The 25,716-nt window shown below is 39.1% G+C and overlaps 1 protein-coding gene across 1 annotated transcript in view; it reads left to right on the plus strand.

Annotated features, from left to right (window-relative positions):
• Positions 1–25,716, plus strand: part of C7 (complement C7) — a 708,293-nt gene that overhangs the window by 145,254 nt on the left and 537,323 nt on the right. The window contains exon 5 of the mRNA XM_044069786.1: positions 15,742–15,883. Within this exon, the coding sequence (XP_043925721.1) occupies positions 15,742–15,883 (142 nt within the window). The remainder of the gene's footprint in view (positions 1–15,741; positions 15,884–25,716) is intronic.

A 25,716-nucleotide genomic window follows, 5' to 3' on the forward strand; every position in this document is an offset into this window, starting at 1 on the left:
CCCTTAAGTTAAAGTGATACACATAATAAAAATGCATTCAAGTACTAAATTTCTTGTAAAAAGTTTGACATTATCAAATTTCTACATTCCTACTACATACAATACACTCTGTATTTCATCACATACACTTAACACACGTACTACAAGTATAAAATATAAAATATGAACCTGAGAAAAGACAGGAACCAATAATGTTATACAGCTACAATTTTCCAAAAGGAAACATATTCAAATGCTTTTCTGCACTTTTCCAGTTGTCACCCATATTACCAAAAACGTTCAGTGGTTAAGGGACAGCTGGTAAGAGCTGCCTGGATGACAACATTGGATTCTGATTTTACGACAGAGTGTAACAAGCTCAGGGACATGTTTCTTAAACGAGGGTGTTCTGATCAGATGATTAGCCAACTAACAGAAGAAGTAAAATTAAAAAGATCTAATGCCGCATTTACACCTATTTTAGTGTTTAGAAACAATTTAGTATTGGCAATCTCGGAAGAAAATGGAGGTGTAGAAGAAACCACTGGAGCATCCCTTGTAAGATACAGATTTATTATAACATATAGTGTACACATGATGTATATAAGAAGCATTATATGTAAAAACTGGAATGTAATTAAAAATGATACATCCTTGGTAAATAAATTTATGGAAGTCCCCAGGTTGTTTTCAGAAGGGATAGGAACATTAAAGACATATTAAGTAAAGGCTGTTCACAACAGGTTAGACAACCAGGGATGTACAAGTGTAACATGTGCAACTATTACAAATATGTGGAGACAGGCACAACATTTAAAATACGGGACAGAAAGTACTACCTAGAAAAGAAATTCAACTGCACATCAAGAATGGTGGTGTACCTAGCCACCTGCCAAAGCTGTCCTGCATTTTACATCGGAAAAAAATGATAGGAGGCTAAAGGACAGGATATACGGACATGTGTATAGCATTAATCAGCAGAAACAGGAGAACGCCTTAGCTAGACACAATATAGAATATGAAAACCACCAGTTTAAATTTAAAAGGTACTGATCAAGTGACAGATGACATTGGGGGGGGCACACTCATTGAATCTAGAAAAGTTTAAATTATTATGGCAACTCCGGCTGGATGCATGCCATTATCCTGGAATAAATGAGATATGTTCGATTGTAAGTGTTCTTAAACTTAAAAGTCTGGAAAGATAAATTTTATATTTTATACTTTATATTTGTAGTACGTGTGTTAAGTATATGTGATGAAATATAGACTGTATTGTATATAGGAGGAACGAAGAAATTTGATAATGTCAAACTTTTTAGAAGAAATTTAGTACTTGCATGCATTTTTATTATGTGTATCGCTTTAACTTAAGGGGAAGCAAATTTGCACAGTACGATCACATGACACAGCCAATAACTATTTTAAAGAGTGGATTTTGAGTTAAAATGTATCTGATGAAGTTCAAGCACTATCTGGATGAAAAGCGCTTAATAAAGACGTTCTTAAACAACAGAGCATCGTTTGGGGTTTGTGCCTTCATCAGCTATTTTTTGTTTGTCTGGAAATGTAAATATGCTGGAGTACATGTGTAAATAAATTATATATATGAAAAAAAATAAATCACTTAATGGTTATAAGAGGTTTCTTTCTATCGATATTAAAAGCAAACAAACAAATTGGCAAATAACTTAAAGGTACCATTAGAAGCGTAAAATCAAGTATGAATTTAAATAGCTACTGAAACCAAAAATAACTACAAGTCATAATACCTAGCAATGTTTGGAACTATCCAGTCCAATACAACAAAAACAAAAATTAAGATTATATCTGAGACAAGTTTAGTGCAAGTTTTAGTCCACCTACAGTTAAAATTATTCCACAGATTCCACAGTCCCAGCTACCCACTGTAATTACTGTGGAACAAATCAGCTCCACTCTCTCAAGAGCTAAGAACATTTTAACCATGGACTCTGATAAAACACCTGATTGCCTAATTGTCATTCCATAGTATGGCCTATATGAACCCCCTACATAATCTCATTAAGTTAATCTTCTCCACTAGTTAGATTTCAAACTCCTGAAAAACAGCCATTCACATAGCTAAAGTCAGGGTCAAAGCAAAAAATAATGAGTGACTAAGGCTCAAAATCAAATGTCACATTTTAAATTTTGCTTATATATACTTAAAAAGTTTCTAGATAAGTAGTTTTTTAATTACCGTGCATTTTCTGAATTCCATGAAGTCTGAAGCTCAAATGTTTCTCATGATTTAATGACTGCAGTCCTCAATAATTTGCTAGAAAATCACAAATTTTAGGAGAAGCAAATCAAGAATCTGAGTTTAATTCTGGGACATTCTGTGAAATCAGACAGGTGAGTGCCATGGACCCAACTATGGGCCATTGTAACTACAGACATATTAGTCTGACTAGGTGTAAAGCTATGAAACATATGATCTCAGATACTACTAATCTAGACACTGAAAATCTAATAATTCTTAAACCATAACAATTCAGCTTTGTCAAAGGCAGGTCCTGTCTACTTAACCTTAATAACTTCTTCAAAAAGTAACTAAAAGCGTATAGATGTGATGCAGTATGTACAGCATATCTGGACTTTGCAAGACCTTTCACACTGTGCTGCATGCAGGAAATATTGACAGACTCATAAATCTTAATACAGACTCATGTCTTGAATGGTGAAGACCTTACTGATTTTCTGACAGAGCCCGTGAAGTTAGAATAACCGGTGCAAAACAATTACTAATGGTGAACCACATGCCTCTGTGTTGGGTTCTTCTCTATTTGACAATTATTTCTCAGATCGAGCCAACAGTTTTGGCCTACACTTGTGTGTGTTTCTGGAGAACTGTAAATAGGGCATTCTTGTGCATTCATCCACTGATTCACAAATGCTCTAGCAAGAGTTAGTCTGTGTTTACAACTCGTGTAAGAGGAACAGTCTCAAACTGAATGGGAGTGTAATTCATTTTAGTAAACAAAGCACTTCCATTTCATAAGACAAAGGGAGCAAACCACTCCAGTCAGACACTGTCATAATGGATCTAGGTACTCTTGATATTTCCTTTCTATTTGGCCATCATGCCTCCAGAGTGGTACAGAAATCCTTCTGGCCCAACTAATTTCCAAAGGTATCTTCTCTAGATCTGAAAAAGTTTTAATTTCCTTTTACTCATTTCTTACAAAATGGGCAAATTGGACGTTGGTATCCTATTGAAAAAATGAATGTTCTCCAATAGGGTATTACTGTACAGATAAAGCCCAGGTTAAAAAAAAAAGTCCAGCACTTTATTGCAGCTTATTAAGTTGTAATGAAGCTTGGATACAAAAAAAGTGAACGGGTGCCATTTTTCACTCTCGCTAAACACACTTTACTTTTTAGTAAGCATAAACTTAAAAAAAACATAAATTAAGAAAAAACAGGTGTGTGTGTGTGTGTGTGTGTGTGTGTGTGTGTGTGTGTGTGTGTGTGTGTGTGTGTGTGTGTGTGTGTGTGTGTGTGTGTGTGTAAGAGAGAGAGAGAGAGTCAGACAGAAAGAGTTAGTGAGAGAGAAACACACATCATTCATGGCAGCTTCTTTCGACTGCAACAAGCAGTACATAATCACACATTGCCTTAACATGAAGAATTATGAAACTTTAATGTTTGTTTGTCTTTCGGCTTTTCCCGGTTAGGGGTCACCACAGCGGAACTCCAGTCCACTAATGATTGGCAGTAGATTTTTACAGTGCCAAGTTGTCAGCTCGATGCCCAACCTTGAACAAAGGCACGCCCATTCAAGCATGTCTTTCTGAATGCCACTTGACCTCAGGGAAGACATGCAGACTCCACACAGAAGGCACTCCCTGCACTCCAGTCAAGAATCGAATGGGAGAACCTCTTGCTGTGAGGCAACAACGCTACCGCTGCACCACCGCTGATCTATAATTATGAAACTTTAGTGTTTGGCATTATTCACTGACTGCAGTCTTCTGATTTACCAGCAAATCAAACATTCTGTAAGGAGCAGAACAAAACTATGTAGCGAATTGGGGACTTTCTGTAAAATCAGAGGCAGTTAAGAGGCTGGGCACTTGTGTGTGTGTGTGTGTGTGTGTGTGTGTGTGTGTGTGTGTGTGTGTGTGTGTGTGTGTGTGTGTGTGTGTGTGTGTGTGTGTGTGTGTGTGTGTGTGTGTGTGTGTGTTTGTGTAGACATTTAAATATTTACTTAACTTTCCATTTCAGATGTAAAATATCTCCTCCAACTACAATTACATATGCTACGGCAAGTTTGAAATACTAGGCCAAGGAACGTTTTTTTACCTCAAAAGTATAAAAATTATATAGCAATAAAAACTCAAATACAAAACAAGTTAAAGGCTATCCCATTCTTTAAGTGAAGTAATGCCCTCCAGGGTGAGCATTAGCAGGGAAATAACACCATTTCAGCGTGTTAAACTACTAAGAAGTTGGTTAAATCTTTTCATATTGACTTGCCTGTTTCAGTTATAGCTGTAGTTGCAGCACTTGATAACACCAGGTTAAAGCTGAATTTAAATTTTTGGTTTCACTTAAAAGCTGCAAAAGATGGGAAAGGAAAATACACCATCAGTAAAAACCATCACAGTAAACACATTCATAGGAGTGCTCCTAGCAAATATCAAAATAACAAAGAACATACCTCTTCAGCATGCACCCTCTGCTTTTCTGTATCTCCCCTTCTACTTATACACTTCTACCCTCCCCCTATAATTCCTTACTAAGGTATCTATTTTTGTCCACTCGACCTCTGCTTAAAAACCTAAAGTTCCTTATACTTCTATTTTAATACATTTAAGCTGTAAATATTCATTTTCTGCTTTGCTGATATTTGTCGACTACATTTTGGTACTTTTTAAGTATTTTTGGTATATGTTATGCTTCATGTACAGCATGCTTATATTTTATGGGGTAATTGTTTGTGTATCTTATACATTTTGTAATTGCTGAGTGGCTTCAGACTTGTTTATGTTTTACAAGTTTTAAATGTTGAATGCTTGTTTCCCATTACTGTTACCCCAGGCTGAGCCTGAAGGAGGCCCCTTTGGATCAGTGTTGTACCCCAGTCAACAACTGATGTAAAGAACACTGCTCTATCTGTCTCTCTCTGCATGTTTATATGTATGTGTGTGTGTGTGTGTGTGTGTGTGTGTGTGTGTGTGTGTGTGTGTGTGTGTGTGTGTGTGTGTGTGTCTAGATATATATATATATATATATATATATATATATATATATATATATTCTTAGAATCAGGTGACTTCTTCATCGTGGCATGTGCTTTATCATATGAGTTACTAAGTCAGACATTGTCTGCCACATGCCTACATTGTGAAACTTCGTTATCTCATCTTTAACCTGTACTGGAAGTCCTTAAATTGTTTATGTATACTTCATTGTCCCTGTCAAGTTAATGCTAGATTTTTGGGACTGCCTTTAAGTACATGGACTATTACCTTTTATTAAATGCGTGGTGGTGACTTCATTCCACTGATGAAACAGTTACCCTAAAATAAACATCCGTGTATCGTATTGTTCAAAAACTGTGTGAAAGGCTCTTCTGCCACCATGTGCAGGTATGATTGTTCTATGGGATGCAGAAATACCCTCTATCTACAGTAACAGATACTATGTAGTAGGCAGTACTGTACTGAACGAATAGCAAGTGAAGTCTTAAATACCTCTTTCTTGTCCTTTCTTCAGGACAAATGCTATGCAAAGTACCGTGGGCAGTATTCTAGAACTTTCCCTGTCACTTCACCCTGAGTGCATGTGGTATGTATGAGCTATGTAAAAGTATTCTAGAACTTTCCCTGTCACTTCACCCTGAGTGCATGCGGTATGTATGAGCTATGTAAAAGTATTCTAGAACTTTCCCTGTCACTTCACCCTGAGTGCATGTGGTATGTATGAGCTATTTAAAAGTATTCTAGAACTTTCATTGTCACTTCACCCTGAGTGCATGCGGTATGTATGAGCTATGTAAAAGTATTCTAGAACTTTCCCTGTCACTTCACCCTGAGTGCATGCGGTATGTATGAGCTATGTAAAAGTATTCTAGAACTTTCCCTGTCACTTCACCCTGAGTGCATGTGGTATGTATGAGCTATGTAAAAGTATTCTAGAACTTTCCCTGTCACTTTACCCTGAGTGCATGCGGTATGTATGAGCTATGTAAAAGTATTCTAGAACTGTCCCTGTCACTTCACCCTGAGTGCATGCGGTATGTATGAGCTATGTAAAAGTATTCTAGAACTTTCCCTGTCACTTCACCCTGAGTGCATGCTGTATGTATGAGCTGTGTAAAAGTTTGGATGTCATTTTTATGTAATTAATTCCTGTTTTATTACTTTCATTATTTTCATTATTGCCATTTCTTTGTTAAAGGTTTGTTTTGCATTTCTCATACTGTTGCAGCATTTCTTTAAGTTGTGACACTTTTACCCCAATTCCTGATGTCAGAATAGCAGTTCAATTCCGTTTTTCATTTACATTCTGTGCACAAAATACTGAGCCTTCTCTCTTGCTTCACTGCAAGTCTAAAATCTGTGCCTTACCCTCAAACAAATGTTACATTAGTGTTTTATCACTATGTATTGCTGGTGCATTCATTGTACCTTCGGGCACTATGTTCTTCTGCTGTTAGGGTCCTAAGAAATGCTTCTGAATTTTATTTTTAATAGTATCTATGAAAACATTTTCTTATAATCAAGAACATAAATTGCATATTGCAATGTCCCTGCATCCAGTTCCATTCTAAGTTTTAATGCTGCCACTTCTAGGAGCAAACCTCATCATTTTTTTGGTCAGTTTCAGTTGTTATGTCACTGATTCAGTTCAGTTGTCATGCAGTTATTTTTCTGCACTGTATATTCACTCGTCTTCTTGCTCTTTCACAGTGCATTCGTTTAATATGCCCATTCTTATAGAATTTCCACATTTTGTTTTTTCAAATAATCAGTGATGTTATATAACATATTACTTTAGTGAAAAACGTGTCTTTAGCAGTTTCCTTATTAAATATACATTATACAACAACCCTCCATTAATATTCCAAAACATGCATGCTGATTGGTCGGCGTGCATGTTGTAAATCAAACTTATACTAATGGAAAAAGGTCCGGTCACCCGGACTTTTTCCATTAGTATAAGTCTTTTTTTACAGCAACGGAGAACACAAGATCTCTGTTGCTTTTTAGACACTGTCTCGCTATGTTAAAGGAGTTTAACATAGCAAGACAGCTTTAAAAAAAGTAACGGAGATCTTCTTTTCTCCGGTGCTTTTTTTAAAGCTGTCTCGCTATGTTAAACTCCTTTAACATAGCGAGACACTTTGTAAAAAGCAACGGAGATCTTGCTTTCTCTGTTGCTTCCACGCACAGCCCTGATGTACTGTTTAAGCATACGCAGTACATCAGAACTGCAGCAGAATACCAGACAGCTGTGGAAGGGCAGCAAAGAGGCATTATACAATGCCATTATTTAAGAAAAGTTAAGTATTTTTTTCTTAAATAATGTCATTGTATAATACCAATAACCCACTTCTGGGTGTGGGTAATGCTCGATTTACCCACGGTTGTCATTGTTTGGCCACTCGGGCTTCGCCCTCGTGACCAAACCACACCAACCGTGGGTAAATCCAGCATTACCCACACCCAGGCGTGGGTTATTGCTATAATGATTCGTGTCCTGTTGCTTTCTTTACCTTCACTTGCAGCTGTCTTTACTGAAACAGCAATGTTTAGTGCTTGGTCCAATGCTGAATCCTTTTTTGATAGCAGACTTTTTTTGGTATTTTCATAATACTTACACAACAGAAGGATTTCACCATTCTAAACATAATCTGTCACTGTTTTGCATAATTGTGACATTTATTCAGAATCTTCAAATACACTTTCATTGTTATTTTGTTTTCTCTTATCAAATCTGAAACATTCTGTTTAATGTTTTGGGGATTAAGTGGTTGTGCAAAGTCTCTTTTAAAGTTTTTAAGATGATGTTTCTCAGCTGCATTTAAATTTCACAACACACAAGCTTTACTGCTGTTTTTTAAAGCAGTACTGAACTTTTCCATTGTGACGTTCTGCTGTTTCAGTGTACACATACACAGTTGCATCAAAACTCATTTCCAATAAAGACTGTTGTGTTGCATCAGTTTTGTGCTGTAACATTTGCATCATGTGCATTCATTAGCCCCTTATAATGCAGTAAAGTCGCTAGTCACCATATGCAAGTGGTTATTAGGTCCCGGATCACATTATAGAAATTGTTTCCTTATTAAATCAGTGATTAGCTTCCTTGTTATTTAGTAACCAGATCGTATTGCTTTTCTATAATTTGTTCAGGGTTTGCTACAGGTGCCCATGTGCAAGTAACTCCTGACACAATTGTTCACTGTCAGTTGCTGAAAAAGTAAGTTCTCAAACTCTCAGTAGTCTGATTTCCTATATCTATATAATTGTCCTAATACCCAAGCATTTGAAACTATGTGGACCCTTAACAGAATCTAAGCTCTAATGCTAAAACTTCAACCCAGTTTTCTCATACTATATCCTCGCTCCCTTACCAAAGACCCCTACCCCCCTCTCTACCCCAAAAGTTCCAGATTGCTCTTAAACCTAAAACTCCATCCTGCTTCCCAAAACCTGCATTCCCTGATTGCTACCTAATCCTAATACTCCCCTTCCATTCCCTAAGTCTAAAACTCCCTTCCCATTCCATAAACCTTAAACTTCTTTCTCTTAACTTAAAACTCCCTTCTCACTCCATAAACTTAAAAACCTTCTCCCAATCCCTAAAATCCCACTCATGCTTTTTAAACCTAAACACCCTGTACAGCTCCCTCCCCACTGCTGCTTGCCCAAAGTCATATTTGAGTTTGAGCATGAGTAGCAGACAATGCAAACTACAAGGCACTCGAGACAGTGGTTTTTGAGTGCTTGGGACTTGAGTGCCTGTAGTGTTCCCATTTGTTCAATGTAGGTAAAATGCATCTGTATACAGTTGTCAGTAGCCCCTTGCAACTGGAAAAATCACTTTGAATTGTGATTATATATATCCTTTGTATGTGCATTATTTTTGTACATATTTTAATTAACCACTTTACAGAGATAATTGTATCACCTTTTGTGTATAAAGCCATACATCTCATCTTTTAAGCATGAGAAATCTGGATTAAGACAAAAGTTATGGCGGGACAAAAACCCAAAATCAAGGATAGATTAGAAATTTGCTAGAATAACAGGTTTTGTGTTAGCATGTATTTTCCAAATTATATGAAGTCTAAAACTCAAATGCATGGCATTATTTAGTGACTTCATAACCCAATGATTTGCACCAAAAAACATAAATTTTACGAGAAATAGACTGAACATATGAGGCAAAAATCTGGATATTCTGCAATAATCTGGATATTTGAGAGGTTTGTGTAAAAGGCAGTCTGTTTAAACTGCTGACTAGTCCCTTTGCTAACCAACTCTTGCTTATTTACACAATACTAATTCACCCTTAGGAATTTAAGCCACCACAAGATATTCACCATGCCTGTATTGCTGACATTTCTGTTCAGATTCTTTTTCTTCCTGTCATACAGATTCTGGAGCCAGTAGCCCAGAAAATGATTTTGCAGACATGGAATGATTTCATCTCCAGTTTGTTGTATGCTGATCAACAAATCTTTAGTATATGAAGGTATTGATAACAATGTCATCCAGAGAAAATGTCAGTGCTACTATTAATCTGATTTGTGAATTTTACAGATGTGTCCCTACATTGACACGTGCACATAATGGCATGAATATTAACACATTGCCACACAGTCCTGTGTGTTTGAATCTGGAATGCATAGGTCAGAATGATCGACACTACATGTAACTCAATGCATTAGACATTTTTGCTTTGCACATGGCACGCGGCACTTTGTCAAAAATGGTATGTGACTAACAAAAACTTTTGATAGCTCTGCCAGTCAACTAAAACACAAGACAGTCTAAACATGTTGTCATATTTTGCTAGGGGATATAAATAGCTGCTGGTTGTATTTGAAGTGTTGAAGATTGCTTTCTAAAACATAAGTTATTGCATATCATCATCTTTCGGCTGTTCCCTTTAGGTGTCGCCACAGCGGATCATCTGTTTCCATTTCTTCCTGTACTCTGCATCTTGCTCTGTCACACCAACCACCTGCATGTCCCTAAATCTTATCTTAGGCCTTCTTCTTTTCCTGTTACCTGGTAGCTTCATCCTTAGAATCTTTTTCCCAATATACTCAGCATACCAACCACTTGCATGTCCTCTCTCACCACATCCATAAACGTTATCTTAGGCCTTCTTCTTTTCCTGTTACCTGGTAGCTTCATCCTTAGCATCTTTTTCCCAATATACTCAGCATCCCTCCTCTGCACATGTCCAAAACAATGTAAACTTGCCTCTCTGGCTTTGTCTCCAAACCTTCCAACCTGGGCTGACCCTCTAATATACTTATTCCTAATCCTGTCCACCCTCGTCACACCCAGCGCAAATCTTAACATCTTTAACTCTGCCATGTCCAGCTCAAACTCCTGCCTTTTTGTCAATGCCACTGTCTCCAACCCATATAACATAGCTGGTCTCACTACCCTCTTGTAAACATTCCCTTTCATTCTTACTGGTACTCGTCTGTCACAAATCACTCCTGACACTGTTTCCCACCCACTCCATCCTGCCTGTACTCTCTTCTTCACCTCTCTTCCACACTCACTATTACTCTGAACTCTTGATCCCAAGTATTTAAACACATCTGCCTTTGCCACCTCTACTCCTTGCATCCTCACCATTCCTCTATCCTCCCTCTCATTCGCACACATATATTCTGTCTTAGTCCTGCTGACCTTCATTCCTCTTCTCTCTAGAGCATATCTCCATCTCTCCAGGGTCTCCTCCACCTGTTCCCTACTCTCACTACAGATCACAATGTCATCTGCAAACATCATAGTCCACGGGGACTCCTGTCTGATCTCATCTGTCAACCTGTCCATGACCATTGCAAATAAGAAAGGGCTCACAACTGATCCTTGATGTAATCCCACCTCCACCTTAAACGCATCCGTCACTCCCACTGCAGACCTCACTGCTGTCACACTACCCTCGTACATATCCTGTACCACTCTTACATACTTCTCTGACACTCCTGACTTCCTCATACAATACCACAACTCCTCTCTAGGCACCCTGTCATATGCTTTCTCTAAGTTTACAAAAACACAATGCAACTCCTTCTGACCTTCTCTGTACTTCATCAACACTCTCAGAGCAAACATCGCATCTGTAGTGCTCTTTCCCGGCATGAAACCATATTGCTGATCACTAATCATCACGTCCCTTCTTAACCAAGCTTCCATTACTCTTCCATTACTCTTTCCCATAACTTCATGCTGTGACTGATCAATTTAATCCCTCTGTAGTTACTACAGCTCTGCACATCACCCTTATTCTTGAAAATTGGTACCAAAACACGTTTTCTCCATTCCTCAGGCATCCCGTCACTTTCCAAGATTTCATTAAACAATCTGGTTAAAAACTCCACTGCCATTTCACCTAAACACCTCCATGCTTCCACAGGTATGTCATCTGGGCCAACAGCCTTTCCATTCTTCATCCTCTTCATAGCTATCCTTACTTCCTCCTTGCTAATCTATTGTACTTCATGATTCACTATCCCCACATCATCCAACCTTCTGTCCATCTCCTTCTCTTCATTCATCAACCCCTCAAAGTACTCCTTCCATCTCCCCAAAACACTCTCCTCGCTTATGAGTATGTTTCCCTCATTATCTTTTATCACCTTTACATGCTGCACATCTTTCCTAGCTCGGTCCTTCTGTCTAGCCAATCGGTACAGGTTCTTTTCTTCCTCCTTAGTGTCCAACCTTTCATACAACTCTTCATATGCCTTATCTTTAGCCTTCACCACCTCTCTCTTTGCCATGCACCTCATCTCCTTATACTCCTGTCTACTTTCTTCATCTCTCTGACAATCCCACTTCTTCTTTGCCAACCTCTTTCTCTGTATACTCTCCTGTACTTCCTCATTCCACCACCATGACTCCTTGTCGCCCTTCCTCTGTCCAGATGTCATACCAAGCACCTTTCTAGCCGTCTCCCTTACTAGCTCTGCTGTAGTTACCCAGCTATTTGGTAACTCTTCACTGCCACCCAGTGTCTGTCATAACTCATCCCTGAACTCCACCTCCCAATTACCCTTTTTCAATTTCCACCATTTGATCCTTGGTGCTGCCCACACACTCCTCCTCCTCTTCTTGATCACCAACGTCATCCTACAAACCACTATCCTATGCTGCCTAACTACACTTTCCCCGGTCACCACTTTACAGTCTCCAATCTCCTTCAAACTGGCCCTCCTACACAAGATGTAATCCACCTGTGTGCATCTTCCTCCACTCTTGTATGTCACCCTATGCTCCTCCCTCTTGTTAAAGTACGTATTCACCACAGCCATGTCCTTCCTTTTTGCAAAATCCACTACCACCTGACCTTCTGTATTCCTTCAACACCATGCCTACCCATCACTTCCTCATCCCCTCTGTTCCCTTCACCAACATGCCTATTGAAATCTGCTCCAATCACCACTCACTCACCCTTGGGTACAGTCATCACCACTTCATCCAACTCACTCCAAAATTTTTCTTTCTCATCCATCGCACACCCAACTTGTGGAGCATATGCACTAACAACATTCATCATTACAACATCAATTTCCAGCTTCATAAACATCACCCTGTCTGACACTCTTTTCACCTCCAAAGCACTCTTAGCATACTGTTCCTTCAGGATAACTCCTATGCTATTTCTCCTCCCATCCACACCTTGATAAAACAATTTGAACCCACTTCCAATACACCTAGCCTTACTCCCCTTCCATCTGGTCTCTTGCACACACAGTATACCAACCTTCCTTCTGTCCATCATATCAACTAGCTCTCTCCCTATACCAGTCATACTGCCAGCATTAAAAGTTCCGACCCTCACTACCACAGTCCTAGCCTTTCTCCTCTCTTCCTGTCTTCGGCCATGCCTTCCACCTCTTCTCCTCCTTCGGCCAACAGTAGCCCAATTTCCTCCAGCACCCTGTTGGCTAACAGTACTGGTGGTGGTCGTTGTTAACCCGGGCCTCGACCGATCCGATTTATTGGTGTCCGCATGAAATTATTTGGCGAAGTTTTATGCCAGATGATCTTCCTGATGCAACACTCCCCATTTATCCGGGCTTGGGACCAGCACAAAGAAATGCACTGGCTTGTGCATCCCCAGTGGCTGGGTTATTGCATATATACATGTATATATATATATATGTATATATATATATATATATATATATATATATATATATATATATATATATATATATATATATATACGTGTATATATATATATATATATATATATATATATATATATATATATATATATATATATATATATATATATATATATATATATATATATATATATATATATATATATATATATATATATATATATATATATATATATATATATATATATATATATATATATATATATATATATATATATATATATATATATATATACATATACATATATATATATATATATATATATATATATATATACATATATATATATATATATATATATACGTATATATATATATGTATATGTATATATATATATATATATATATATTTACAAAGGATTTTACAGTTGTACCAATCTACATTATTTATTAAGAAACCCTGTAATCCATACTAGGTGGACAGTATGTAGTTTTTATAGTGGTATATCTCAGTGTCTTTGTGCAAAGTGAAATGCTGTGTATTGAGCTCTGCAGGCTTATGGTGATGTTTTAAATTATGTTATTGGTGAGGATGTATTGTGCCTGTGCAGGTAATGTTTCAGAAGACTGCTGTCTGCCTAGTCACATGTTTGTTATTATCCTTGTATTATATGTTATTTGCGTGCTTGTTTGTAAAAAGAACCATGACCTACAAAACTGCCGATATAGATTTATAAATGAATAATTTTCAAAAAAGACATTTCTTCAGAGAATGTCACTTTGGCATCTGTCAAGTGTGGTTCTACTATTAAACATCAGTCTCCATATACCGAGCAGCTGAAATGCTGAAAATCAATGCCTGAAACAAAGAAGGTTGAAAAAACTAGCATTTAACTGTTTTTTGTAGGGGAACAAACCACCCACATCCCATGGACTTATTTATACCAACTTCACTGTCTCACCAACTTGAAGAATGGAGAAATCCTCCAAAAGGAGCAAGTCATTCCAATTGCATACTTAGAGTTTGCAATGGGAATGATTTTCTATGGAAAAACATGATCAACATATTGTCCTTTGGCTTTTTTGTTTCCTTTGGGCTACTGACACTTAAGGAATTTCACCTCAACCACATGTACAGGAGTCATCAAGTGTCTTAATGAGACACCAGTCTTTTTTCACAAAGTCCACTGTTGTTTAGTGGTTGGAAGTCACATTCCCACAGGTCCTCTACAGGCGATCATCACTTCAAATAGAACCAGCAGCTACTTGTATCCCCTAGCAGAATATGACAAATGCTTAGAAATAAGAGCTATCAAAAGTGTTTGTTACAGAGCCACTTGCAATGTGCCTGGTGCTATGTGTAAAGCAAAAATGCTTAGTACATTGATTTACATGTAGTGCCTATCATTTTGACCTATGAATTTCAGATTCAGACATACAAGTGGCTGTGGGTTACTACTCATGACATTATGTGCATGTGTCAATGTGGGGACACATCTGTTCACAAAATAATTTAATAGTAGCACTGACATTTCCTTGAGCATCAATTCCCTGTAGATATAAAAACAGAGAAAACCATAATGTTGATCATTGTTCTCCATAGAAAATAATTGCCGGTACAGCTTCTAATTGACACTGACTCCCTTGTTTTGGAAAAAATTCTCCCTTCTTTGAGTTGGTGCAACAGTAGAGTTTATATATATATATATATATATATATATATATATATATATATGGGTGTGTGTGTGTTTTAAAAATTTTGAATTTCATATGGCCGAGACCATATGATCGAAGTTTTAAAACTTTGGACGTTCTGAACGGAAATCTCAATACAGCACGGAATGGGAATTTTTCCCCTTTCTTCACTGTAGTGTGACCTCGGAGTTGGTATATTTAAATAGCAGGGGGTGTTGGGGTGCAGGGGGGCTTTCACCCCCCCCCCTGCAAAAATGTCCAGGAAATTTTTTTTGTTTTGTTTTTCTTTTATGTGTTTGAAGTTTTGAAACTTCAATCATATGGTTGCAGCCATATGAAATTCGAAGTTTTAAAACTTCATTCATCTGAAGTAGACCCATATATATGTTATATTCTACAATTTTCATTTGTACAACGTATGACTGTAAAGTTTGCTCAGGCATTAGAACCCAACTTATGATAAAACTAAGTGATGTCAAATTTACTTCATCTTCTGCCTTCTGATTTAGGATGTTACAGAATAAATCACCTTCCATTTTAAGAAGAACTTTAAAAGTTTTTCCTGTTATGCTTACTTCATATTAATATCAAGGTTACAACTCAGCATACATGTATGATTGCACATGCGAGTCTGCTGGAAATCAAAAGAAACGCTGCATTTGTGTATGTCACTGTTTCTAAGTGCTGAATGCTAATGGAATGGTTTGTTGTAGGTCAGTGTATCAGTAAGTCTATGGTATGCAATGGAGACCAGGACTGTGATGAAGATGGTGCGGATGAAGACAAGTGTGAGGATCGCAAGACACCGTGTGACACTAGTAAAATGCCACCAAATGTTGAGCTCACAGGAGCAGGGTAAGTGAAGTATGCATCAGCAAATTTATTTGGGTCTATCACACTATCTTAACTTATTCTGTGACACAATTTTTTGATAAACTGTAATTTAAATGTCTTATTTGTTTACTTGTTAAAGTGTATATTGATAAATTTTCATCTAGGTGAATGCAGCATTATTATTTGTAGGTTTACACAGGGAAGTTACCTACAGAAAATGTAGACACTAAATAGAAATCCATTGTGAAAATGTTAGAGCATTGTATGAAGTGATTCAGCAAATTTGCATCATCCATCCTGTGGCAGAAGGTGCTTACCTGGCTTTCTGAGTTGGATATCACTCTAGTGAGCTCAAAGTATATATTTTTTATTGGCTAGAGGGCATAGGAGTCAGTTTTCACATTATTTTTCTCTGCTATAAGGCATGCAAGGTGGAGAGGCTCTGTGTCACTTACTGAGAACTCTGCAATGCTTTTCAAGTGTTGCATCTGCATTCAGAACCATCCAAGCTCAGACAAGAATATTTTCTTCATTTACTGTACTTGCTTTATAAAGTGATCATTACCTGTCTTTTAGCATTTTTAAAACATGTATTTCATTTTTTGGCAGAAATAGCCATTTCTGTGTTTGTTGGCTTTTCTGGTTATGTTTGCCTCCAAAGCACCTTGCAGAAGGATGACTTTTTGGTGGTAGTTTGCTAATTAATCTGCACTTCTGACCTGCTTTGGCTGTGCTCTTACATTAAGAAATTTCTGAATCATCCATCTTGTGGCAGAAGGTGCTTACCTTGACTCTCTGAGTTGAGAACCACACCAGAAAGCTCAAAATGTGGTTGTTTATTGGCTAGAGGGCATAGGAGTTAGCTTTCAAGCTTTTTTCTCTGTTAAAAATCAGGCAGGTTTTTATGGAGCTGCCCACCAAGCAGCAGTGGTTAGCACTGCCCTGTATAGTAGCAAATGCCTGGACAGTAAAATTTCCCCTATAAAATTAGGATTAGATCCAAAACCTGTTAAACGGTGTGGCATTGTGCGGGATTAAGCTTAGAACAGCTAGCTTGCACATGGAGTAGCACTACCATATACCAGCAGTATATAACATCTTGACTTAACCCCAGACAGTAGTTTGCACATCGAATAGCACTATCATATCCCAGTGCTATATAATATATTGCCCCTAATAACAGAAACTACCCCAGTAGACCCCTGTTAAAACCAAATCCTTAATTCTAAATAGTGTACCCTATTACAAGCCTTGACAACATGGATATGCAATTTCCAAATGTCTCTGTGGCTGGCTTGTTAGATATTGGCATCCTAAGGCAGTGTAGTAATTGTCTCATGTACTCAGACAACCCGTTAATTATTAAAGAAAATAAGAAGGTATTCTATAGATGTAAATACACGACTTCCATGGAGGCAAACATCTTGCATACAAATGAGATTGTCAGGAATACCCGGAGTACATGTCTCTCACACACTCGCCTCATCACACACAGATTATCTTATGCTGAGGCACTTAAAAGAGACTTTTCCAAATCTCTAAGACCTCCAAATCCATGTAACAGCAACACAGCTCCTTAGCAATCACTAAAATGCAAATCAAATGCAGCACCAAATACCTGACATTCACCTACGCCCAATGGTTCCTCAAGAGTGAGCTCCATAAGGCAAGCATATACTTTACCTAATTCTCTTATCACTGCAGACTCCATTGTGTGACACACAGATGCCCCACTCACCAGGTTAGATGAGGAGAAGATAATGGTTAGTTGACTATCGGGAGCCAGGATCTGCAGTATGACATGCACGTCTCTGCACTCCATGTACCAATATGATTTTGTCATAGTCCATATGGATGTAAATAACATGAGATGTACCTCACTGGACTGTATGAAAAAAACACTGTATGAAAAAAACATAATGGATCTCTTAGAATATCTGTCACAGATAGGTACGAGCCTTGCATTGAGCAACAAGCATTGATGCCGCAGTTTGAGTGTAGAATGATTGATTTTAATAGCTTCTGATGTCACTCTTGGGAGATCCAATATCAGTCAGCATGGGGGGACATAGTCAATAGACCATGTTGCTTTGCCAATGATGGGCTGCAGCTGTCCACCCTAGGCTTTCGGATATTGACCAAAACTTTAGCCACCTCATTATAGCCTTGTTTTATGCAATGCTAAACAGAAAAAAAAACTACCAGCATAGTGAAAAATTCTCCAAGCAACCTTAAAGTGTTACTGCTGAATGCTAGGAGCCTAAACAAAAAAAAATCCCTTCAAGGCCTCCTCACTCTGGAGAATGTAGATGTATGTGCCATGACTGAGACTTAATTTAAAGCCATAGCAAGTACTCTGGCAGAGCAAAGCTACAGTGCCTTGCACACATTTAGACCAGCAACAGCACAGACTGGGGCCAGAGGTGGAAGTGTCTTGATCTACATTAGTAGCAAACATACCTTTAGGTTAGTTAAACAAGATGACACTATGGAGCTCATCCACATGCAAGTCAGCATAGATAAGGTTGGCCACCATATCTTGGCTAATTACAGGCCACCATCTGTGCTCCTAGAGTTTCACAACTCTTACCTAAACAAACTAGAGTTGCTCACCATTCAGCCAAATATCCTGTTCATGGGTGACTTTAACTACCACTGTATAGACTGGGAAACTTATACTGCCTCATACTCACAGGCACATTGCTTCCTGGACTTTATTAACACAAACACCTTGGAATAGATAGTGCATCCTCCAACCAGAGGATCAAACATACTGAATGTGGTATTCACCATAATGGGAAAACATTGCATATACAACGTTATACAACTAAACAAGAGACTAAGAGTTCTAATAAAGTCCAACAAGGCCAACTATGAAGTCAGGTTAAGCTCGCAGGCTAAAGACAGTCAAAGGCCTTCTTCAGTTATGTCCAGAACCTTGTGTACTTAACTGTTGGTGAACAGTACCACCTTCACTGATCATAGTGATGTAGCAAATCTACTGGCTGATAAATTCACTCAATCTTCAGCCCCCACTCCTCCCAGCTCCACCAGGTAAAATCCCCTCCAACATACAGCCCCCAGCTATTAGCAGGGACCAGGTGCTGGAAGCACTCGCTAAGCCAAGAACCCTGCCTCCATGGTCCCAACAACATTCACAGTTGCTTCCTGAATAGTCTATAACACAACCTATCAGGACCATTTGTGGCACTCTTCAGCTTACACCCTTGAAACAGGTTACATTCTAAATGAATGAAGGACCACAACAGTCATTCCCCTCCACAAGGGTGGACCATCAGCTGATCCAGAGAACTACAACCCCATCAGTCTAGCAAGCCTAATATGCAAAGCCATGGAATGAATTTTTATGGAAACAATAAACAAGAACATTGGCAACCTACAGACACTGAACTCATCCCAATTTGGTGTTGTTAAGGGTAGGTCATGCCTACTTAACTTAGAAGACTTCTTTGAGAGGGTCACCAAAGCAATAGATGAGGGTAAAACAGTGCATACTGCATATCTTGACCAAGGCAAGGTATTCGATAAAATACCCTACTTGGGTATTGTTGATAAGCTCTGTGAGCTATGCATAAATCCCTACATAACTCACTTGACTGCTGGCTAACAGACAGGACTCAAGAAGTCAGGGTAAATGAGACCACCTGCACCAAGAGACCACTCACCACTGGAGTACGCCAGTGCTGTGTGCTGGGCCTGCTTCTGTTTGGCATCTAATTCTCTGAAATCAAGGATAATGTTCAAGGCCTCAGACTCACCACGTTTGCAGATTACTGTAAACTGGAAGCTATTATAGATTCCCCCAAAACAACATCTTGCAAGAGGGTTTAACACATACAAATGACTGATGCCAAAGCCATGGCCTAAAGCTTGAGGTCAAAAAATACATTATAATAATCTCTGGGAAAGTATCAACTCAAGTTAATTACTCCATTGATAAAAATCCCTAAGAGGTAACCACATACTATCACCCAGCTTGTAGGTAATGGTATGGAATCAAGGTCTGAGGAAGTTATAGTACCAGTCTACTTGGCTCTTATCAGCCTAGCATTGAATACAGTGCCCCCTTTGGCATATATCTAACCAGATGCTTGCAACAGTTGGAACATCCACAAAGGTTTTTCACCAGGAGAATTTAGGACATGAATACCCTGTTCTACACTGATTGCCTAAAGGCTTTGTCCCTGTGTTCAGTCTCCTACAGGCTTCTGAGCGGGGATCTTTGCCTGGCTTACAGAGCTTCCTCAGACCCAGCACTGCTGGATCTGTTGCACATAAATAAAACAAGCAGACCAGAAACACTAGATCCAGGGATCTGAGCTTCACTTGTGACATAAACAGAACATTCTGGAGTGACAGATATGTATTCCAAAGGATCCCTGCACTATGGAATAGGCTTTCCATTCATGTAAAGCAAAGTTCATCCCTGATCATATTCAAATAAAACTTGACAGTTGGATGGTAAATCTAAAATTTACCCCCAGTATAGCCCCCTATGGCCATCAATAAGAAAAATATTATCCTACCAACCCCCTACAAATCCCCACTAATGTGTCCCCCCCCAATAGACACCCATGATATTCGGGACCCAAATGGTTTGGGATGCATGCCTAGGCTTGTAAGGGCCATAGTGGTTGTTAGCCTAGTAGCAATCTATTCACCCATGAACCTATGAACATGTCTGAAAGCAAGTCAGCAAAGCGGTGTGATGTTCTAATGGACTGATATCTGTATGTTAAAAGAGGAGCTGCATAGGGCATTGTTACCATTAAAAATAATATACAAAGGCATTTTTTGTATCCTTTCTTTTCTGCAATAATCATACCGTCTTCATTTAAAGTGGGCTTTCTCATTCCAAAATAACTGGTTTGTTTTACTGTAGTTTCTTCATTGGAACTATATTTATTAGTTATGATAAAGCTGCCTTTGCATTTCCTGTATGCTGAGCAGTGGGTTTCTCAGCATAGTGGAAGGTCTGCCTGTATGTGGGAGTAGGTGTTGCAAACAGTACTTGGTGGGAGGCCAAACAACCTGTAGTACCAAGTTCCACATATAGGCAAGGCTGGCCTTACATTTAGGCCAAGCAAGCAGCTGCCCAGTGTACCATGCTTCTAATGACACTCTCTATATTTATTAATTTAGTTTTAGAGCAATGAAATACATTCTCTTTGATCTAAAAATTAAGTAAATAGTGCACCCGTATTAGTACAAAATGCAGCCATGGAGAAATTGATGCCCTACGGGGGGGGGGGGGGGGGGGGGGTGCTCCACTTGGCTTTACCATTCAAGTCAAGTTATGTCATGAATGTTGCAAGGTCACAGAGAAGAAGCCTAACACAATGTTTAAATCTAGGTGCAAAGCTGTAGCCCTCAGTCAAGGCTGGATTTGCATCACTGTGATGCATTCTCTGACAATTAAGTATGAATCTCTAATGTCTGTCTGTACTGATTGACTGTAATCTTCAGCCATTTAACAAAATGTCCAAAATATTATGACAGATAGGTGCAAAATATGAGACAAAATCAGGGGCATTCTGCAGGATTCTGGACAGTTCAAAGAATGAGACGAATGGTGTGATGCAGACAGAAGCAGTAAGGTACTTTTATGATGCTGGTAGTGATCAACCAGATATTTTCAGCAGTATTTCTGGCTTTGCGATTTCTGTAGAGCAACTTGGAATACATTAATGTGTGCTGTAATTTAGGTGGCATAGTATTACAGAGCCATCAGATGCTGTCTCTATAACTGCTAGGTGAGGTTTGGGGTTGGCTGGATGAATGTAACTGATTGTCTTGTTTTTGGTTCAGTTTAAGCAGTCACTGTCTTGCCTTATAGGACTAGTGTGCATTTGTGAAAGGTAAGATGGACTGCTTCGATGGAAAACTGATATACACAAGGGGAAGTATAAAGGCTGGGGATGTCTGTTGAGGAAAAAGACTAGCTGCCAGTTGTTGTTTGCTTATTATTCTGACATCACAGGACTGGTGTGATTTGTGTGATACAACATGAATATCTTAATGTGTAGCAGTTATTTGGTTGGAACAAAAGTAAACTGCATCACAATCCAATGTCTGAATTGTACATAGAAGCGTCTATAACTACCTGATTGGGGTGTGCCTTGCCTGGATAAAACAGACTCTGTTGTTATTTACCCAGTTTAAACAGTTATCTCTCTAAAACAACAATAAAATAAAATAAAAAATAATGGCTAAAATGCATCACAGTACCCTCAGACCTTCAGAGGGCTGATGGCCCCAAAACACAAAGGCTTTATAAGTGGATTTTGACATGAGCTTAGCAGTGGCCTCTACCCTGTACCCCACCTGGTTTTAAACCAGCCCTCCTCTGGGGTGTACGCTGTATACAACAGGTCACTGAGGCTTGTCTGGGGAGCCGGAGATGATTTCATTACTTCTTTAAATTTCCTCCATAACCTCAGAGATCACGGTCTCTTGTGTTGGGCTGGGGACAGTGTGGTCATTATTTCATTAACTTCCTCACAAATTTCAGAGGGCTACACAGAGGATCACTAAGCTTGCATAGGAGTGTTTTGTCTAAAAGTAACACATTGGGAACATTATTGTAGTTATTTTTTCACCTTCCTCACAGTCAAACATCAGATGATGTGACCATGGGGGACAGTAAAGAAGCATTCTGTTTATGATGTCTGACAGTAAATGTGTTTGTTTGTTTTTTTGTTTTTTTTTCAGTTTTGTCCAAGTCTGACACCAGAGGGGTACATAGAAGGTGGCTGTCTTTTGTGGTTAGGGGTGAGGAAGTGTGCTGTATACACATATGACAGCAGCAACTTGAAATATATGTTTGTCCTTTAATTTTCATACAAATTTAACATGAGAGAGGGGTAAACATAAAGTGACTACCTTTTTTAAGGCAAGGTAGGGGGTGGATACTATTTTCAGTTATGATTTATGTATCATCACAAGCATTTATCTTCTCCATTTATTGTGCACTGCTACTTGGTCAAGTTTGAGCACTAAGCCTTGGATACAACTCATTTTTTCCTTGAAGTAAAAACATAAACTTTAATTTCATTATTTATGCATGATTATTGTTCAAGCCATAATAAGGTCAAAAATCTTGGAAAAAAGTTCTAAAGTGTCCCTCAGAGCTTCTATAATTCTATGGTCTCTGGGTGCCTAGCAGCTCCTAGAACCCCATCTTACTTTAGTTATTACAGAGTAGTCCCAGTCAGTTAAGGTGTGTTTAAAAGATGCAGGGAAAAAAGTTGAAGAGCAAGACTGAATTTCCTCCCTTAATTATGATTTGTGCCCAGGCCATCACTAGATGAAAAGGTTGTTTTAAAAAAAAACTTTAAAATGTACCTCAGACCATCTGGAACTCCATCCATCGGCTTCTGAGGTCATTGTGGCTCCAGACCACCAGCTTTCTTTAGTTGTTACATTTATTACAGTGTAGTCTTGGTCATTTAGGAAGTGTTTAAAGGATTCAGGAAAAAATAAACAAAGTTTAAGAGTAAAGACTGAATTCTTTCTCTTAATCTTGAATTTTGTTCAGGCCATCAATGGATGAAAAAGGTGTCATGTGGGTGGCATGGGTAGAACAGGAATGAGGGAGGGGGCACTGGGCAATTGAGTGTGTGGGGTGCAGTGGGCAGCAGAGGGGGCATCATGGAACCCCTTCACCTAGTAGGCCAGTTTACCTAATATCAGCCCCACATACAGATGAAGAGGTACTGTAAGATTCATGTATCGAGGAGGGAAACTTTGGGATTCATGACCTACAGAGTTTGGTATTGTACAAACAATCCCACAAATGGTTGTGGGGATAATTCTCAATGTCCTGTTTTTAAAAGTAGATTTATTTCTCTGGTAGGCTAGTTGCCCTGCAACCCCTTCCTCTTATGGATGCACCTCACAGTGTCTTGTTTTTGAAAATAGATATAATTCCCTGGCCAGGCACCTTGCAAGCCCATTGATAGGATCATATGAGGATATTCTTCATGTTTCACTGTTGCAGTCATTACATTTGGGTAATCTGCTAGCAGGTTGCCCTCAGTCGGCCTGAATAACAAAGTCTTGGGTCTTGCGTCGGTTGCTGTCTCCTCTTCCATGACATCAGGTCGTCAGGGATATAAAACATGCAGCCGACGTCATTTTATTCAGTCTTTCTTGCTGCGCAGTGCCCGAAGCAGAAGCAGTTCGCAAGTGCCGGTCGGCCGACTCCTGAAATTTTCGCATTCGAGTTTCAGAACCGAATTCTTCAAATAAAGCTAAGTACCCCATTGGGGAAACTTTTTCTTGCTCCTTACCGATGTCAGTAAAAGTTAATAATTGCATTACTTGTGGGAAGCAAATACCTCATAAGGATTTTCATTTGTACTGTATTCCTTGCCTAGGCTCAGATCATAACGTGCCTTGCTGCCGGTTTTGTGCTAGATTTAACCAACGCACTATTAAACGTCGGTATATTTTTGCTTCAAAATATTTTGGATCCAGATTTAATTACCTTGAAATGCCATCGGTTAGCAATCCGACTATCGGAGTTCACAAAAAACACAAAGAAAAAGACAGAGACAGACCGCTGAGGTCCAAAACCGACGAAGAAGCTTCTCCTAAGCCAGTCGCCGGTTCGCCGGTACTCAGTGAGGCACTTTTGCAGCCCCTGATACCAGCTACATTTGAGTTGCAGGCCTCTACCGAGACCCATGCAGAGTCCGGTATGCCGCGAAATTCTCAGAGTATTGAACCCGCGGATGTCTCTCCCTTGGATGAGTCCGGAGCCACTGAGCAGGCACAGGCTTCTGAGGGTGTTTTCAGGCCTCAACATTTTTTATATAAAACCGATGCCAGCTTCAAAAACAAGATTAAAAACATCTTCTAAGTCTAAAAAAATGACTCATGAGCCATGTGCTCAGGCCTCTATGCCTAAAAAACAGATGATGATGATCATCATCATCATCATCTGCGATCTTGTAGCCCAGGCAGGTATGACCCTAGCCCTGAGTAGCATTCTGCCATCGCCCGGAATGATACCGCAGTACAAAGACAAAATGATTGATTTCAACAATTGGCTAAGGTTCTGGTGTCATTCAAAGGGGATCCAGTATCTGTCTGCTTGGGATGACATGGTCGACAGACCACGATGCTTTGCCACAGATGGCCTGCACCTGTTGCCCCTAGGATTCGGGATACTGGCTAAGGCTCTTGCTGCCCCTATAGTGCCTTTTTTAGGCAGGGTTCAAGTAACAAATTCACCACCATAACAGGAACAGGTAAGCAAAAACTGAGGGTAATGCTACTCAATGCTAGAAGTCTAAATTTCAAAATGCACTCATTCGAGGCACTCCTTAAAATGGGGAACATCGATATCTGTGCAGTGACTGAGACCTGGTGCAAGGCTCCAGAGAGCACCCCTGCACTACCAGGCTATAACTCATACCACACTTTTCGGCCATCTAACCTGGACCGAAACACCAAAGGTGGGGGTGTGTCCATATTCATTAAGGATATCCACACCTCCAGGCTTGTTGCTCAGCATAATGCATCCGAGGTTATCCAAGTGCAACTAACTCTTGGCAAAACTGCAATCCAAATTGTAGCTTGCTACTCCTCTTTTCTTGATGTACTGGAAAATATTAGGGTTCAACCAAGCACCCTAATAATGGGTGACTTCAACTACCCCACCATTAACTGGGAAAACTACTCATGTACTAACTCCTTAGCGCAACGCTTTCTGGAATTCATAAACTCCATTGCCCTAGATCAACTTATCCACACCCCCACCAGGAGCAACAATATCCTAGACCTAGTCATTACCAACATGAGTGACCGGTGTTCCACACCTGAAGTCA

Source organism: Protopterus annectens, chromosome 1.part0, assembly GCF_019279795.1.
Source record: "Protopterus annectens isolate FY-2018-M chromosome 1.part0, PAN1.0, whole genome shotgun sequence".
Lineage (NCBI taxonomy): Eukaryota > Metazoa > Chordata > Ceratodontiformes > Protopteridae > Protopterus > Protopterus annectens.